This window comes from Barbus barbus (genome assembly GCF_936440315.1).
Source record: "Barbus barbus genome assembly, chromosome: 22".
Taxonomy (NCBI): Eukaryota; Metazoa; Chordata; class Actinopteri; order Cypriniformes; family Cyprinidae; genus Barbus; species Barbus barbus.
The window spans coordinates 28,778,716-28,797,700 of NC_136750.1; the positions used below are offsets into that span (position 1 = coordinate 28,778,716).

Genomic DNA, 18,985 nt, shown 5'->3' on the forward strand with positions numbered 1-18,985 from the left:
TCTTCACCTCCAAGATCATCTGAGACCAGCCACCCGGACAGCTGCTGCAACAATCGGTTTGCATAACCAAAGAATTTCTGCACAAACTGTCAGAAACCGTCTCAGCTGCATGCTCGTCGTCCTCATCGGGGTCTCGACCTGACTGCAGTTCGTTGTCGTAACCGACTTGAGTGGGCAAATGCTCACATTCGATGGCGTCTGGCACTTTGGATAAGTGTTCTCTTCACAGATGAATCCTGGTTTTCACTGTACAGGGCAGATGGCAGACAGCGTGTATGGCGTCGTGTGGGTGAGCGGTTTGCTGATGTCTACGTTGTGGATCGAGTGGCCTATGGTGGCGGTGGGGTTATGGTATGGGCAGGCGTATGCTATGGACAACGAACACAGGTGCATTTTATTGAATGGCATTTTGAATGCACAGAGATACCGTGACGAGATCCTGAGGCCCATTGTTGTGCCATTCATCCACGACCATCACCTCATGTTGCAGCATGATAATGCACGGCCCCATGTTGCATCTGTACATAATTCCTGGAAGCTGAAAACATCCCAGTTCTTGCATGGCCAGCATACTCGCCCATTGAGCATGTTTGGGATGCTCTGGATCGGCGTATACGACAGCGTGTTCCAGTTCCTGCCAATATCCAGCAACTTCGCACAGCCATTGAAGAGGAGTGGACAACCTGATCAACTCTATGCAAACGAGATGTGTTGCACTGCTTGAGGAAAATGGTGGTCACACCAGATACTGACTGGTTTTCAGACCCCCCGGACCCCCCCAATACAGTAAAAAGTGTAGAAGATAATCCTAATCTCACACACTATATAATACAGACAGTATGTGAATGGAGCCGCGGCTCACATGTGCCAGTTGTTGATGAGAAAAAGATCACGCATATAACTGTCCAGGAAACTCTCGTCTTCCCATAAACCTCTGCCAAGCACGAGTGAGAGGGTTTTGCAGACTTTGGTTCAGCACGTTTCCCATGAGCCCTCGACGGGAAGAGGAATAAGTGTGTGCGGTGTGAACAGATTCCCACAGTTGCTCTCAAAAGTCTTTAATTAACAGCACAGCTGCAGACGGGAATCACACGGCCAAACATCTCATATCACACAAATCACACTTCAACCATTAAAATAATGTGTCTCCTTCTTTAATCTTTGCATTTTGGTACTGTAGAGATTCTTATGCGATTAAATAATTGTTGGAAATAAAAGTTTGGAAGGTTTGATAGGTATATTTCTATTTCTTTCATTTTCACTCTCTCTCAGTGTTGCTCTTGCTCAACTGAGGCTGTGAAAATGATCGGCACATAATCCCAAATCACAGTCCTACAGTATCTATTTCTGACATGCTTTTCCTTCAGTTCCAGCCTCTTTCTCTCTCTCTCTTCCTTTATGAAGCTAATATTAGCCAGCGTTGACAGACATGAGAGCAGTACAATACAACCCACCATTCACAGCAGATTATAGCTGGCCATTCTCATGATAATTTCATCCACCGTCTGTGCAAACTGCAAATATTTGCCTCTTTTTACTTTATTTATTTATTTTTTTTACACAGAACAGCACCTGCGCAAGACATTTCTGGTTAGATCTGGAAATTTTAATGTGAAAGATATGGAAGCCCATTTCAGCAACTGACAAACAAATTAACAGAAATAATTGCGACTTTTTATCTCACAATTCTGACTTTTTTTTCTCTAAATTTGCAAGTTTTTTATCTTGTATTTCTGATTTTTTTTTTCCTCACAATTGTAAGATATAAACTTATAATTTGCAAATGCATGTTATAAAGTCCAAATCTGAGAGAAAAAAGACTGACTATTTTCTTGCGAGTTTATACATTTGTAAATTTAAAGTTCATAAATGTTTTATTTTGTGAAAAAAAATATATGGCAATGTTTCAATCTCCATCATGGAGTTGGATGACATAAAACTGACACCAAAATGATAACGCATTAACAAAAATGTTTATCACAAAATACTTAAGGACTTTAATGAGATTTTAAAAAGCAAAACATATCTATATAAATATATTTTGTGTAAGTATAAATATCATACACATAAATATAATTAGATTTTCTGAGATTTATTTCTTTTAAAATGAACATTTTTATCAGGCTCCTATATTAGGTTCAGTAATTTCACTTAAATGTCACAAAATTATTGGAACACCTGACAGATCTGAAAATATTGACCTTTTTTGCCTCCAAAACATGATTTAATTTCATAATGTTCATGAAACATGCAGATGGTTGCTCTAAGCACAACAAATATCAGATGAAGCGAGTCGTACTGTTTTTATCCACTTTAAACTCTAATATTTGGTATGTCCACCTTTTGCAGCAATCACAGCAGCACATTTCTCAAGCATAGTGTCATATATTTCCACACTAATATATAACTTCAACACTAATGTTATCCCATGACTTCTGCAACTCAAGCCAAAGTACAATAGATTATTTTCCAACTCGCCCCAAATTTGCTCGATGGGGTTGAGGTCCGGACTTTGAGGGGACCAGTCCATCATTTCCAATGATTCCTTCTGTCGCAGGTAGTTCCAGCAATAGTTTGTTTTATGGGTACTGTAATGGCCAATTCAACAAAAACACCTGAAACCTATATATATAGGCATATATACTGTATATACTTGTGGATAACTGTGAGTATTTGGTGTTTGCAGTTATAGTATAGTAAAATATAATTATTTGTTGTGCTGAAGTAATTGTATAATATTCTAAACAGGCTGTATTTGGTTGTTGTAGATGTTCATCTAACTCAGAGAGCATTTTTAAAGGTTTTACCACCAGTTTATCAGAGAGGAAGTCAGAGGAAACATGACCAACCTGCTGCAAAACAAATACACAAAAGGTACATTATTTATTTTTCCTCACAGTACCAACTGAAACTCATCAATCAGCTAATCTGAAGTTACTGATAACGTTTGTTTTCTTCTATTTTCCACCTTTTATCGTGCAGGTTCTTATGATTGATTGATAAATAAATAAATATTTTGTACTGTCACTGCAGGTCTGGACTCTGGAGAGCAGCATTACTTGTTTGTTCATCAACATACAGATGAAAACACCACACTCCTAACTAATTCAAGTAAGTTTTAAGATTTGATTTAATTGTGAGAGATTCCTTTCTTTTTCCTGTTGTACTATACTCTCATAGGTCTAATAAATGTTTATCTGACTTGTATCCCCATCTTAGGATGTCAAGCCTAATCATCGCAAGGAGAGTTAGCATCAGAATGGATGAGTCACTGACAAATAACAGAGATGCCAGAAGTATGTTTGCTGTCTACTTCAGTATGGAGCATCCAAAAGCCATCACTCAGTTAATTTCAATCAGCACTATTTAGCCCTTCCCAGTGCTGACATTTTCATGGTTCCATTGTTTTTATTGTTTAAATGCTTATCTGAATGTAAAATTAATATGTAATGCTTATAAATTTAAAAACAATACTATAGTTAGTCTTTTAGCTCCCTTTTCAGAAACATGTGGTTCACCATCTTTCATGGGTTGCAGAATTGGGCAAAGTTGCAGCATACAAAAGAAAAAAGAAAAAAAAGTCAGACTACTTGTTTTATAGGTTTATAGGAGAATGTGGAGTAAATACTTGACATTTATTTAAGGTTAAATTAATTAAACCTTATTTATTAAAGGGTAATGACCTGGTGGTGAGATGCAAAATAAGAGTGTCATTAATATACCGGTATATTTGATGACAAACTTTTCACATTCTAACTTTACTTATGTATTTATTTAAAAAATAATAATAATAATAATATTTTTTTGCAAGTTAACTGTAAGTTTATTAGTGCAAGTTAACATCCCATTCAGTTTTTTTTTTTTGTGTGGTTTTTTAGCAATCAACATATATTTGTGACTGACGTGTTGGATGGGTGAGTAAGGTGTGCGTGCGTGTGTGGGGGTGGGAAAAACAATATATCTAAAACGGAGCGTGCTATTTAGACAGGTAAAAATTATTTAAAAAAGTATGAATAAATAAAGAAGCATGCATTTATGTTAATCTCTGTAACTGTTGCTCTATGAATTGCTGTGTTATATATTGCTTGTCACAGTAAATGCTAATAAAAATGTCTTAAATGATCACACAAAACCTTGATGTGTTATGCTTATGGATATTTAAGATTTTCTAGTGATAGATTAGTTAAATGAGCTGTTTAAGCCTTAAAATTGAATTAAAACAAAACAAATATTTAATCCAAAGAATGATTCCATGATGGGAACCCCTAAAGGGCTCTATATAGAACCTTTTTCCTGGTTACAAAGAACCCTAAAGGGTTCGTTTGATTGAACCCTTAAAAAGGGTTCTATATAGAACCTTTTAGGGGTTCCAAATATATAGCCCCTGATAGAACCTTTTAAGGTTCTATATAGAACCTATTCTTCTAAGAGTGTATATATACGCATGTGTGTGTGTGTTTTATATCTGCCTTGAGATATTAATATAAATTCACTGACCTGTGCATTCATCTATGTGTGTGTGTGATTTACTCAATGTGAATCCATCACAAACCAAACGACACATGGCTGTTCTCGTGCATGTGAGGTTTCCGTCAGGTTATGTCTCGTCTTTCCTAGACAGGAACTAGTTTGAAGAGGAACCCGCTGGCTACTGTCTCATAGAATAACAGCAGAGGTACTACAGCAGGTGTGTGTGTGTGTCATTCTGTCTCTATCTGTTAAACACACACACACACACACACACACACACACACACACACACACACACACACACACACACACAGAGTCTTTCCTGTCTATCTGTCTTCCGACAGCTCAGGGAAATGTTCTGAGAACACATTAGTCAAGCTAACGAACGGACACACGGCCCTCGCCTCCATATTAATCTGTGTTTACTGTGCTAACGTCTCCTCTACAGGATGCCTGGCTCCAGGGTCTGGCACGCAATGAATCGTGAGTACCGTTGCCATGGGAGCAGGTTGCCATGGGACAGGCGGCGCATTAACGGATCGGCGTTTGACCCGCAGCTCAGAGGCCGCGTCCACCAGGCTGGTTAACCCACTTGGCAGTTCTGAATCTCCAAAAGCAGGCCAGCAGACCAGACCAGACGAAACGAGACGGAGGGGAGGATGTTCCTGGACAGAGCGCTCCGCCGACTCATTATTAGGACGAATGAGTTTGTCAAATTCTTCTAAACCAGATGACAGAATTAAATGGGAACAATCGCTAATTCTCTAAACAGTTGCACCCCTTTTGCGTGTTATCAGAGTCTGCATAATGCTGAGACAGTTCACATGTACATATGTGACCTAGCCTTATTCACACTATTTTTGTTTTTGAAACTCTTCTGCTCACCAATAGTACATTTATTTAATCATGTAAAAATATGAAATATTATTGCAATTTAAAATAAGTATTTTCCATGTGAATATATGTTAAAATGTAATTGATTTCTGTGATCAAAGCTGAATTTTTAGCATCATTCCTCCAGTCTTCAGTGTCACATGATCCTTCAGAAATCATTCTAATATGCTGATTTACTGCTCAAGAAACATTTCTGATTATTATCAATGCTGAAAACAGCTGTGCTGCTGAATATATTTGTGGAAACTGTTATTTTTCAGGTTTCTTTGATGAATAGAAAGTTAAAAAGAACAGAATTTATTTGAAATAGAAATCTTTTGTCACAATAAATGCCTTTACTGTCACTTTTGATCAATTTAATGCATCCTTGCTAAATAAATGTATTAATTTCTTTAAAAATAAAAGATTTATATTAAGTCTCTGTTATGGGTGTCTGCTGTGAAAAGCAAAGAGCACGACGAAAGAGTAATCATTCACGGACTGAGAAGGGCACAACCAAACGTAAATCCAAAAAAATAGCAGACAAAGGAACATGGGAGAACACAGGCTTTAAATACTAAACTTAATCATCGGGAAACAGAAACAGGTGAGGAGCTAATTAACTAATCAGGAAAAACTAGGTCAAGGGAAGACATAGCAAAACACAACTAAAACAGAACAACATGTAACAGTTATTGGCATACTGTACTTTTCCAGTGTGCTATATTTTAACACATTCATGATTCATGTTCTGTGTCAATTTTAATTTACTTTTAATTTATTTACTAGTAATAACTCATGACCGCATTTGCACTGAAGTTGCTTATTTGCCAGTCACAGATATTGATCAAATCATTTATGACAAATAATCAATTTCCAGAAACTTTAACAGCACTAGTGCACTAGTCTCTCTCTCTGCCCTCTGTGATTTTACATCATCTTCAAATCAAGAAATCTCCCAATCTCCCAAAACGGTTTGAATAAGCTGTGCCACGCCGCTCCTGCAGTAAATACATAAGCTGCAGGCATTAAAGATTCAAAATGAAGTATCAGACAAACCGAACCAGCCATAAGCCAAATGCTCAATTCCCACCGCACGCTCAGACTCTGGTGAATTTATAACATAAGAACAGGAGATTTTAAAAGAAATAGCTTGAGATCTGTCTGCCCTGTGGTGCCGGACATGAATTTGTGTCAGTGTTTAGATTACAGTCAGCAGAAATACATAATGCCCTTATTCATTCAGCGCCTGGAGATGTTGAAAATGCATCTCGTCTGCTTTCTTATTCCAGTCAGGGTGTAAACGCACAGCTCTGAATGACTTACTGGCCTTCCTCACATGCTTGTGCCTGCCAGGAGGAGAAAAATCACAAACCAGATCTGTTTAACATCTCAGACTGAACCGAGATGAAATGGAGCGCAAATTGAGACTTTTACTGAAGTCTTCTGCTTCTAAGATGTTTCTCCTGAGGAAAAAGACTCTGGTAATCTCATGTGTGTATCCTCTGATTTTCACTACATGATTATCATGCCCAAAAGAGTTCACAATAACGATATCACTATATCTATAGAAATATTGAAAGAAAAAAAATATATATTTTCAAATATGACGATTGTCAGTACTTGTATATTGCGACACCCCTACTCCAAATGTATGATTTTATATATGAATGCAGCATGTTATGGTTTCAAAATCACTGGTCACCCTCAGTTACAGTATTTATGACACAAAAACAATTTCCTGAAACAGTCAAGAAGTTGATGTAATTCTAAATGCTTTCTCGGAGCATCCCAGCTCACTCTTTACGTGCTTTTGTCTGTTTTCTTTTTCTTTTTTTAACCATTACTACTGCACATATTTATTATTGCATACATTTTGACGTGCTGAACCATAAAACAGGAAATCTGAATTTTTTTATTTTTCCTAAATTTTACTGGATTTCACTTTATTGATTTATTTAAATTCTAACAATCATAAAAAATTATGTATAAACAATAAAAAAACAGTCTAATTAACAAGTTAAAAAAGTAATATATATATATATTTTTTTTTACAATAATAGTTTCCAATGAAATATGCTTTATTTTTATTTTTAAATGTAAAACCTACTTTTGATTTATTCATCCAAATTTTGCCAAATTCCATAATAATCTGCATTACAGAGTAAATTACATTTTACAACTGGTTTCAGCTATTTCCACTGAAATTACATTTTACGACTGTAATACAGACAGTAGCAACTACACTTGGATCTTAGCATCCAGCTAGAAATGCCCTAGAAACCACCCAAAAAACACTGGAAATGAGTTTTGCATAGACAAAACCCACTGGTATTTTCTTCTAGTTTATTATATTGCTACTATATCTGTTGTATCTGTGACTGGGACAATCTGGAGCGTCTGTAAGACCACTGCATGTTCCTTTTGATCTTCTCGTTCTCTCTTTATATGTTCTCCATCTCTATGATTCTCACTTTTTCCATCCCTCAGTCTCTCAACAGATGGTGCACCATGTGGCGATGTGCCCATGTTGAGATGGGCATCAGGGAAGGGACTGAGGTCGGCCCATGCAGCGGGCATGAGGGACCCGCCTGGCACACCGTATACTGCCTGCTGACCGTGAGCGAGGTGAGGTCAATAACTCATACCAGACTGGATAGGCAACTACAGAAGTGCAACTACAAAAACAACTCCATTTTCTGAAGTCTGGAGCACAAACACCGCTGCATGATGATGCAGATCCTCAAATTTAATACTTGGGGTTGTTTTAAAAAGCCCTTCTGAATTGAATTTCAATCATCAGAGCTAAAACTCCCTGCGAGTGAATATTAATATCTGCACTCTTGAGTCGGTTGTTTATGGGCCGTTATAAGTGCATTATTGTGAATTAAAGTAGCCGGCAGGAACTGTGGTAATCATGTTAGTGTGCTGAGATGAGTTTAGAAGTGTCACGCTGTCATCCAGCTGGACTGTGTTTTCTCCACACACTCATATTCTACATAATTGACTTTCTTCCTTCACAAATTTTCTTACTTCCAAGCTTCATGAATATCCTATTTTACCCTCACAGTTTCAAAGTTTGGCTGGTTCATTCTCTAATTGAGTCTGTAGTTCTTCTATGTTCTGTTCTGATATCAAGAGCTACTGTATTTGGTGTTTTAGTTGTTCAGACAGTTTCTGGTGTGTCAGTTTAATGTTCAGTGTCACTGTAATTAAGTCAATGATAGTTTAACTTCCTGAAGAGTGAAACACTGTGATACTTATGAAACAATGGAAGGGTCTCTGCATGCAATCACCCAGAACACACTAGTATTGTAGTAGTGATTTTTGCATAGTCAAACACCATTATCATTTTAAAAAAATCTAGTAATTTTTACAAATCACTTTGGTGCCACTACACCCTGGAAACAACACACTACACCCTAGCACCATGGTTGCAACTATTGCATGGGCAAACACCATTAACATTTGTAAAATCTAGTTATTTTTATAATTTACTCTGGTGCTACTACCTAGCAACACCCTCAAGACCCTAGCAACCACATAGAGTAGCAACACTCTTGAAACCAGTCACAACACCCTAGAATTGTGGTTTTGATGACTGCATAGGCAAACACCATGAGCATTTTCTACTTATTATAATCTACTTATTTTTACAATTCACTTTGGTGCCACTACATAGCAATCACATAGCAACACCCTGGAAACCACCCAAAACACCCTAGCAACCACCTAGCAGCATCCTGGAAACCCCACAACACCCTGATATCATGGTTGTGACTTCTGCATGTGCAAACACCATTAATAGTTTTAAAATCCAGTTATTTTGCCAATTCATGTTTGTATCACTATATAGCAATCACCCAGCAAAACCCTAGAAAACACCCAGAACACCCTAGCGTTATCTTCATAAATGAATTTCGGGGGCACTACAAACAAACCGTCCTGCAACACCCTGAAAACCACTTACTTTTGTAAACACCATGGGCAAACACCATTCAAATTATTAAAATCGAATTATTTTTCCCTTTATTTTTGCACCACAACAGATGCAGATATAACACACTTCACCCATAATTCACACATCGTTTTAATACACAAGTGTGGTCACCACAACAACAGATGACAAACACATAATGCAGCACCTTCTCAGGAAGCTTTCCCTGCTGCTTCTGCCATTTCTTCATTATGTTAACCAACTGGACGTCACTCACCTTTTCCTGATATTGTCTGCGCGAGGAGTCTAGCGACTGGATCAGCGCCGTGGCGTGGCCGACAAACATGGCATAGCAGGTCGCACCCACGATCATGCTGAGGATGGTCAGCCATACGTCTGTCATGCCGACAGGTGGGTACATGCCATATCCAATACACAGCATGTGGCTCATGGCCTTGAAGAGAGCGTAAGAGTACTGCTGACCCCACGTGTCGTTCTGAAAGAAGAGAGAGACGGAACGAGAGACCATCACAAACAGTTAATGTCCACCGGAGAGATGAACTTAGACTAAGGGAATAAGGGAGATTAAATAGTGTCTGTTATAGGGTTATTATCGTTAACAAACTGAAACTGAAAGTAAAAACCATTAAAAAATTGTTACTTGAAATAAAACAAATAACTAAAATAAACATTACACAGAAAACACTGTGACATGAAATGAAAATACGACCGAATGAGGCCGAAAAAGGGAAATCCAAGCTGGAGAAAAGTGGGTCAGCTATTTAGAAAGATGTGAAATTTCTGCGTCTCTCTAAAATAGTGAATAAATTGCCCTTGTCCTGTGGATGTGTGCGTGAGTCCGTAAGGAATCAATATTGGCTCCGTCTGAGGTGACATGTCCAGATTGCTTTCAGACTCATTTCTGTAGGGGCTCAATCCTGAGAGAGCGACAGCTTATTACAGCTCTCCAAAAAGAGGAAAAAGATCATACCGTTTCATAATGACAGCCCCGTCACTGGAATAGCTGGATCTAACAACCTAAAGGAGCTGCGGGCGTCAAAAGTGAATTTGAAAAGATACAGCGTGGCCCTATTTGACTTTAATACACGAGTATGTATTTAAAATACTGAGAAAATGGAGGAAACTTGAACTTCAATGTACTCTAATGTAATAACATTAGTTAATGCACTAGCTAAAATTAACTAACAATGAGCAATTCTTTTTTTTTTTACAGCATTTATCAATCTTGTTAATATTTGTAGACACAATTGTTCATTGCTTGTTCATGTTCACACCGCATTCTAGGAATTGTTCTCTCAAAAATGAACATTTACTGAATATGTGCTAACCCTCAGGCCATCAAAGATGTAGATGAGTTTGTTTGTTCATCAGATTTGCAGAAATGTAGCATTGAATCACTTGCTCAGCAATGGATGCTCTGCAGTGAATGGGTGCCGTCAGAATGAGAGTCCAAACAGCTGATAAAAACATCACAATAATCCACACCACACTTCCAGTCCATCAATTAACATCTTGAGAAGAGAAAAGATGAGTGTTTGTAAAAAAACAAATCTATGATTAAGACGTTATGAACTTATGAGTTAAATATGAGTCCATAATCCACACTGAAATAAAATAGTCAATGTATTTACTTAAATTTTAAGGTAAGTGGTTGCAAACAATTTAATTTAGCAATATTTAAACAAAATGTTGAAAGGTAGTCAGCTAAATTTCTTTATTTAAATGTAGCTAAAATAAATTGATTGCAACCATTTACCTTAAAAAAATGGTGTAAATTCAATGAATAATTTTTTTCAGTGCATAACAATGCTTCCTCCAGTTAAAAACTCTAAAAACTCTCAAAATCTAAAAACATATTTGTTTAGGACTGTTTTGGCTTGTAAACAGTGCTTGATCTGTGCAGATGTCTCTCCTAATTCAGATAAGACATCTTTTTCACAGGAGGAAGCATTATTATGGATTATAGACTCGTATTTTAGCTGTTAAAACATGGATTTTATCTTTTAAACTTGCAGCTTTTTCTTTCTCGAGATGTTAATTGATGGATTGAAGTGGTGTGGATTACTTGTGGATAATTGAAATGTTTTTATCAGCTGTTTGGACTCTCATTCTGACGGCACCCATTCACTGAGCAAGTGATGTAATGCAACATTTCTCCAAATTTGATGAAGAAACAAACTCTACATCTTGGATGGCCTAAGGGTGAAAACATTTTCAGTAATGATAAATATGGGTGAACTATTCCTATAACTAATGTTAACAAATGCAATTGTAAAATTGTAGAAATACATTAGTTTATGTTGAAATTAACATTACTGAATGCTGTAGAAGTATTGTTTATGTTAACAAATAAAATCCCATTGTAAGTGTTACCTGTAAAACAAAGGGGAAATTCACCAAAGTTATTATTTTCTGGTGTTTGGGACAGGCTGAGTATTGATTTTAAACCCTGGTGTCATAAAAAAATAATGGTAAGTGGCTTAAAATACTAAACAGAGCAAATCAAGCATGCTTTTTTACGATAATCTCAGTTTGGGCCCGCGGTGCGCTTGTTGTGCGCTTGTTGTCAATCTGATCAGTGGCTTTATGTTATTGTAGCACCGGGACAATCACGGACCACAAATTACCCCTCAGAAAAGCTGGCAAGCCACCGCAGGCCTCATCGATAAACCATGGCAGATCCTGAGAGGACTTTTGCCAATCTCGCTCTCGTCGGGATGATTCAGGGTCATGGCTCGGGTCTCTGGCATGCAGCTAAGGAAACTAAATCTCATGGGCGTCAAGAACAAGACTGTCCTCTCTCTCTGGACGCTGGGGACTTGGTGGCTGCATGTCCCCTTGGCTAAAAACAGGAGGAAATTAAAGCCCAGCTCACCAGAGCATTATCAATACTAGACGGATATCGAATTAAGGCTGTAGAAAACCCACAATCTGACACGTCACCCCACTAACTCAGCCGCCTTATGTAAGAACACAGTTTACTGCAGAAATACAGGCCTTCACTAGTGCTGATATGAGTCATTTGACATAATGGAAATGCATATATCTCAATACAGTACATAAAAATAAAAATTCTATAATAATTGAACTAAAAATGGTTAATTATAATATTAATCTTTATATAAATTCTCTATATAACATATATTGTAAAAAACGTCCCTTAAAAAATGGTCAAATGACTGCAAGCTATGGCTGCCAAACAAAAACTGTTTAGTTTAGCTTAGTTAAAAAAAAACAAAAAAACAGAAGCATCTATTAATAATAAAATACTAATACTAAAATGATATATATATATATATTGTTACGTCTCTGATGTAAATTTAGTCTAGGATTTGAAAGAGGTAACATTAAGATGACATATTAAAGAAATAAGCCAGGGAAATAGATGGCAATGGAACACGTGACACACATTACACCTCGAGAAAAGTTTATTGCTCCCAAGAAATCAGTAGTTAAACAAACAAGACAAAGGAAAAAGAAGGGAAGTGAAAGTGGCACTTAAATCATAAAATAAAAATAACAAAAGAATCCCACATACTAACTAATTCCCAAATCCCCTAAACTATTAAAGTAAAGATATAAAAGAAAAAGTCTTCAACGCCAAAAACGTCATAAACTACACTAAATATACAAAGCAAAACATACAAGAAAAGCACACACTAATAAGCTAATGTGTCTAATACTTCAAAGATCTCTACGTGCGGGTATGTAGATCACGTGACTTACTAAACTCTTCCACTCCTTCCTTGTCTTCCAAACCAGCGACAAGCTGACAAAACTAGCCATTAACAACCGAGGTTGTGACTAAAACATTAACAAGACATTACCAAAACCATAAAAGCTTTGAAACTCCACCAACTAAAGTGAGCCAAACAAAGAGCGCAACACACACATTCCCAAAGCATCACACCCACTCCCCACTTCAAAAAGTACTTCTCATCTTGATGGACACAAATCAAAAGATCAGATAAACGATAAAGGAATAGCAAGTCAGTGAAGAAAATCACTTAATTTTATGAAACGCTTCATTTCAAAACAAAGGACTCAAAATGATTATGCAACAGCTCCTACATTTCTAGACAGATTTTTACCGTCACGACACATACAGTCATACCGGCCCTAACTCTTGGTGAGGTTAAAATATGCATACTCTTGAGGTGAACAGGCCCTGTGGGAGCAGCTCCTGATTGGAGGAGAGACAGATTGTGTTTGCAAACACTCACCACCATCTTGTTCTTGGACACCCAGCAGTCGGCGGGGAAATCCTGCAGCATCGGCACCAGGAACTGCAGGCATCCGTCCCAGTGACAGAGCAACAGCATCATTCCAATCAAGTTGACGATTCGCACCATTGCGCTGGCCAGGTCATAGGTCATATGAAAAATCTGAACAGGGACAGAAGCAGAGACAGGACATGTTGGACACAAGTCATCACACACTGGTCAATGAATGTCACTGACATTAGAAACAGGGCAGAGTATGACCGACTACCTTACAATGTGACACATGTGAAACCTGGAAATACTGCTTTAAATATTTAGACATACAGCACATTTTTCATGAATTGAACTGAAAGGAATTATATGAATATACACATAAATAAAACGAAAGTATTTAAATAATCAATGCAATACCATGAGAAAAATAACTGCAACAGTATATATGATTTCATCCACACAGTCCTAATTTGAAATGACTGCATTTTAAAGCATTCAGTGGAAGTTAAATTAATATGTGCACTAGTAAAAAACAGAAACCCAACACTTTAAAATCAATGTAACTGATATATCAGGCTGAACGATATTCTATTATATAATTTGGCAACATGTTACAATAAGGAATCATTTTGAACAATACGCATTTATTATTCTTAGTTATACATTATTATAATCAAAAGTTGTATCTGTAAACATTCGATAATGCACTGTGAAATAACCTGGAGATTTTTTAAATAACATTAATGAAGGTTAATAAATGCTGTAAAAAATATTGTTCATTAAGCATTATAAACAAATTACAACTTATTTTGAAATGTTACCTAAAACTTTTTACATAATTTATAAAATATTTATATAAATAAAATATTTATATAATTTATAATTAAGGTTAATATGTAAATACAAAAAAGTAATTCACATATTAAATTGTAATAAATTATAAAATTTTATATATAATATTTAATGACGTAAATTATACACACAAACGCACACACACATACACATATAAATTCACATATTTAATCATACAAAATTTAAAAATTATATAGATTATAAAATAATTAAATACTATAATATTATATATATATATATATATATATATATATATATATATATATATATATATATAACATGTATATTATATAATTACAAATAATATATTAATTTTATAATTATAACATGACTATAAATATATATTAAATATATTAATATATATTAAACATATATATCCATATCTATATATATACATATATCTATTAAAATTTATATATAATTAGAATAATCACAATTCTGAATGTTCACAAACATTCATGAAAGAATTCCAAAAACATTTTGGAATCATATTGTGATTCCCTGAATGAAGATCGAATGATGAATCGCCTAAAGATTCCTACACTTATGGAGCACAGTCTACAATTGCTCTGCTTTAGTGTGTGTGTGTGTGTGTGTGTGTGTGTGTGTGTGTGTGTGTGTGTGTGTGTGTGCGTTAGAGACATGGCTACTTTCTGAATCACTAACAAGTTAAATAATTGAAAACAGGACAAAACAAGTCCAGGCTCCTTCCGTTCTGCTATGAGTGACAGAGAGAGAGAGAGCTGAAGAAAGTGAATGGCTAATCCTAATATTAAGTATCCTCTTGAGAAGCCGCAGGTCAGTTGGGTGTTAATGGCCTCTACAATTGAAAGCTACTTAATGTGAGTGAAGCCACAGCACGCACTGCTAACTGCACCGGTGCTTATTAAAAACCACTCGAGTTGCTTTAAAACACAGCTTTTAAAAGCTTATGTGAGAGGAATATGCTCACATGATGCTATTGTTATTGAGTGACGAGAAAAGCCCTATAAATCAGTCTCTCTCTCGTCCACGGTCAGACAGTGATTATTGCTCGTAAGTTTGTCTTTAATAACTCTTTCCTCTGCCAGGACAGTGTAATGACAAACAGAGCATTGCGTCGCTCTGGCTCGTTCTTAGTGCAGAGAAACAGCATGAGCTCAGATTAAATAATTGGCTCTTTGTAACATTAACTAACTGTAAAAGCATCTGAATTAATCATGCAGCGATGTGTAAAAGTCACCCTCATTACCGGCTGTCTGCCTTTACTGCTGTATCATCACAGACAGACAGACAGACAGACAGCGAGAAAGAGACAACGCTAGAGATAAAAAGAGAAAGACATTTCAGATTCAAGCAATAATGCAAACTAATGCATATGCATATGAATGTACAATTAGTTTAAATGGCAGCGCCTTCATTCAGCTTTCTGGTCAATGATGAAGCAGGAAAACCGAGATGAAAAAAAAAAAAAAAGAGTCATTTACAAATCTAGTTCAAGTTACAAGTTCTTAGAAATGTAACTGTTGTATTTATCCAGATATTGCTTATGGACACAAGACACACACACACATATATTCATATAGGTAGCTCACTAGGGTTTGGAACACAGCCGAAGGACTCTTTACTCTCTCTCCTGTCTTTCTACGCACTTGGACTCTAATAAATTAGCACGGTGAAATGGAAACAGACTGGAGCGCAATTAAAATGAGAAGTGCTCTGGGTAGATTGTGGAAATCCTCTCTAATATGGGTTTATTATAAAGTCATTATTGTGAATCAGGGGAATGAAGACTAATGTGTCTTGTCTGAACGGCGAGGGACGAACCTATGAATGTATAAATCACCAAAACTACAGAGGCTTTTTGACCATCTCTCTCTCTCTCCTACAGAGCGATGGGCGCTCGGACGCTCTGACTGTAATTGACACGAGACACGTTAACGATGAGAGCATCATGCAGCGACCAAACATCTCAGCGCTGATTGACGAAGCTGATGAGAAATGAGAGAGACAGTCAGAGAAACAAACAGAAAGACCCAAATCTAGCAGATCTGGTTTCAGCACATGAGCGATTGGAAAATGAATCAATGAAGGAGTGAAGAATGACAGAAAATCTTAGAATTATCAAAGGAGACATCAGCTTCACGATTAATCTGAAGATCCAGAAGAGAAAAGACATTTTAGAGAAGAAAAGCCTGTCCGTCTAATTCAGTACCAAATAAACATCTTTCAGCTCGTCCACCATCATGTGGCAATGCATAAAATACAGCACAACGCTTGCTTATTTTTTAACAACATTTGCAATGGAAATAATGGAGAGAACGTTATCAGAAACATGGAAAGAACATTTCTTAGAAGTCTTTCTATTGTAAAACTGAGCCACGGTGAAAGTGCAGACTTGATCCGTCAGTATGTTTATGTCCAGCACAGTGAATGAAAGACCAGACAACAGTAATCACTGATGAAGGAGCTTTCTCTGAGAAATACTGTCATGCTGTGTGCAAAACCACAACACCATCCTCACAGCCTAACCCTATGTTTCGCCGTGTCTGCAGACCTAAACAAACCTACCAGAGGTGACAAACATCCAGACAAAGTTACATCCGACCGCCCTAAGAATAGTAAAAAGTAGTAATAATAATATTCATCCATTGAAAGCTATTTCATCTGCTGTTTATAAATATAAAATAAATTAATTAAAAAAACCTAAAATAAATAAATAAATGTTTAGAATAGCACATCAACTACCATTAAAAAAACAACAACATTAAAATAAAAATAAACAAACAAATAAATAAATAACCCCACTGGAGGTGATAAACATCTAGTCAAAGTTATATCCAATCTAAGCTTTAATAATAATGATGACAATATTCATCCATTGGCAGCATTTTTACTAAAAATATTTGGGTATGTTTAGAATGGCTCACCTACTATTAAAAAAAAAAATATATATATATATATATATATATATTATATAAAAAAGTAATTAATATTTTTTTTAAAAATACATAATTAATTAAAATAAATACAAATAACTAAAAAAATAATAATAATTAAAAGAAACAAATTAAAAGAAATTAATTAAAATGTTTATGTTTAGAATGGCACACAACCAACTATTTAAAAAATAATTAAATACAAATAAATAAAATAAAATAAAAAATAATTTTGAAGAAATTAATTGAAAGAAATTAAGTAAAATGTGTTTATAATGGCACATCACCTACTATTTAAATAAATAAAAATAAAATAAATACATTAAAATAAAACAAACAAACAAGAAATATATATTGTTATACATTTTTTCTTTCAACCAGGAACATGTTTTTCTTGACTAATTAACATGCAATTACACATGCATGTAATGAGAGCAGGTGACCATAGCATAGTATTCTACTGTTTGAAATGCATACTAACCAAATATTCTAGACTGGAGGGGAGTCTCTGAAAAATATTATGGGGACGATACAGTCTCAGTGTTCACATACTTCACATGTAACTGGTCATGCATATTCAGTTTACATACTGTGTATAGCAAACAAACTGAATCCTAGAGGAAATGAACCAGTAGTAGTATGCCTAGACGACAAGGCTTTTTGATTTTTTATTTACATGGTTTTAGAGCCCACCTGCTGTGTGAATATTTATATTACACAAGTCACATTTGCACATTAGCCTTTTATGTTGCCAAACCGTCTTGCATCCCTTAATACGCTGTTAAACCCAGTTTCTACCTCCTCCTGCAGACTTTATCTCAACCTGTGTGTCAGGCGTGATGCCAAACCAGCCTAGAATGACTATATTTGTGTTTTTGCACTGCAGAACCTCAGGAAACTCTGCCATATTGAACGCTATGCTTTCCATCCTGAACATCCAATCGTAGCGACACGAGCCATAAATCAGAACAATCCCAGATGCCGATATTAATAGAGAAGGACTCCCTGCCTTCGCTCAATATACAAACACAGATGGTCCGGCTACCGAAGCTCGACAACGCCTTCGAAACGATCCCTCACGCAAACTCAGGCCATTGTGAAGCACTCAGAGCCGTTCGGTTCACGCAGAGAGAGCGTTTAAGCTTCGTCGTTTGCATAATACGGGCCGAGAGGGGCTGCTTCAGCTCTTAAAAACATCCACTCCATTAAAACTCCCAGCGAGAAAGTGAGGTTTGTTTGGATGGCCGTGTCAGCGAGAGCATCTGCTGATCACAGGAGTGACTCATTAAGCCTTCATATGAGATTTAATAACACGCTGATTAACTGCATTCACTCACAGGAAGGTGGAGATCAGCATCTTCCAAACTTTTGAGAAGAAGATGTATTTAATTGGGAGATTGTCAGCATCAAGGGGTTAGCTTTGCTTTTTGTCAATTAAAATCTTGTGTACATTATTTGAAACATTGAAACAGAATGGGAAAAAATTTCGGCAGGATTACCACCAGTCTCCTGTCAATATTACTATCTATATATATATATATATATACAATATTATAAATAATAATTAAAAAGAAATGAAAATAAATTAATTTAAATGTAGATGTTTAATATCACCACTACTCACCTACTATTTAAATAAAATACATTAAAGTTAAAACAAACAAACACGTACCGTAAATAGTTGGATTGTGTGCAAT

General features: G+C 36.2%; 1 protein-coding gene across 1 annotated transcript in view; it reads right to left on the reverse strand.

Annotated features, from left to right (window-relative positions):
* LOC306887999 (potassium/sodium hyperpolarization-activated cyclic nucleotide-gated channel 3-like) overlaps positions 1-18,985 on the reverse strand; it is a gene marked incomplete at both ends in the record, with an annotated part of 75,353 nt that overhangs the window by 32,583 nt on the left and 23,785 nt on the right. The window contains 2 exons of the mRNA XM_079446084.1: positions 9,558-9,776; positions 13,525-13,686. Coding sequence (XP_079302210.1) covers positions 9,558-9,776; positions 13,525-13,686 — 381 coding nt within the window. The remainder of the gene's footprint in view (positions 1-9,557; positions 9,777-13,524; positions 13,687-18,985) is intronic.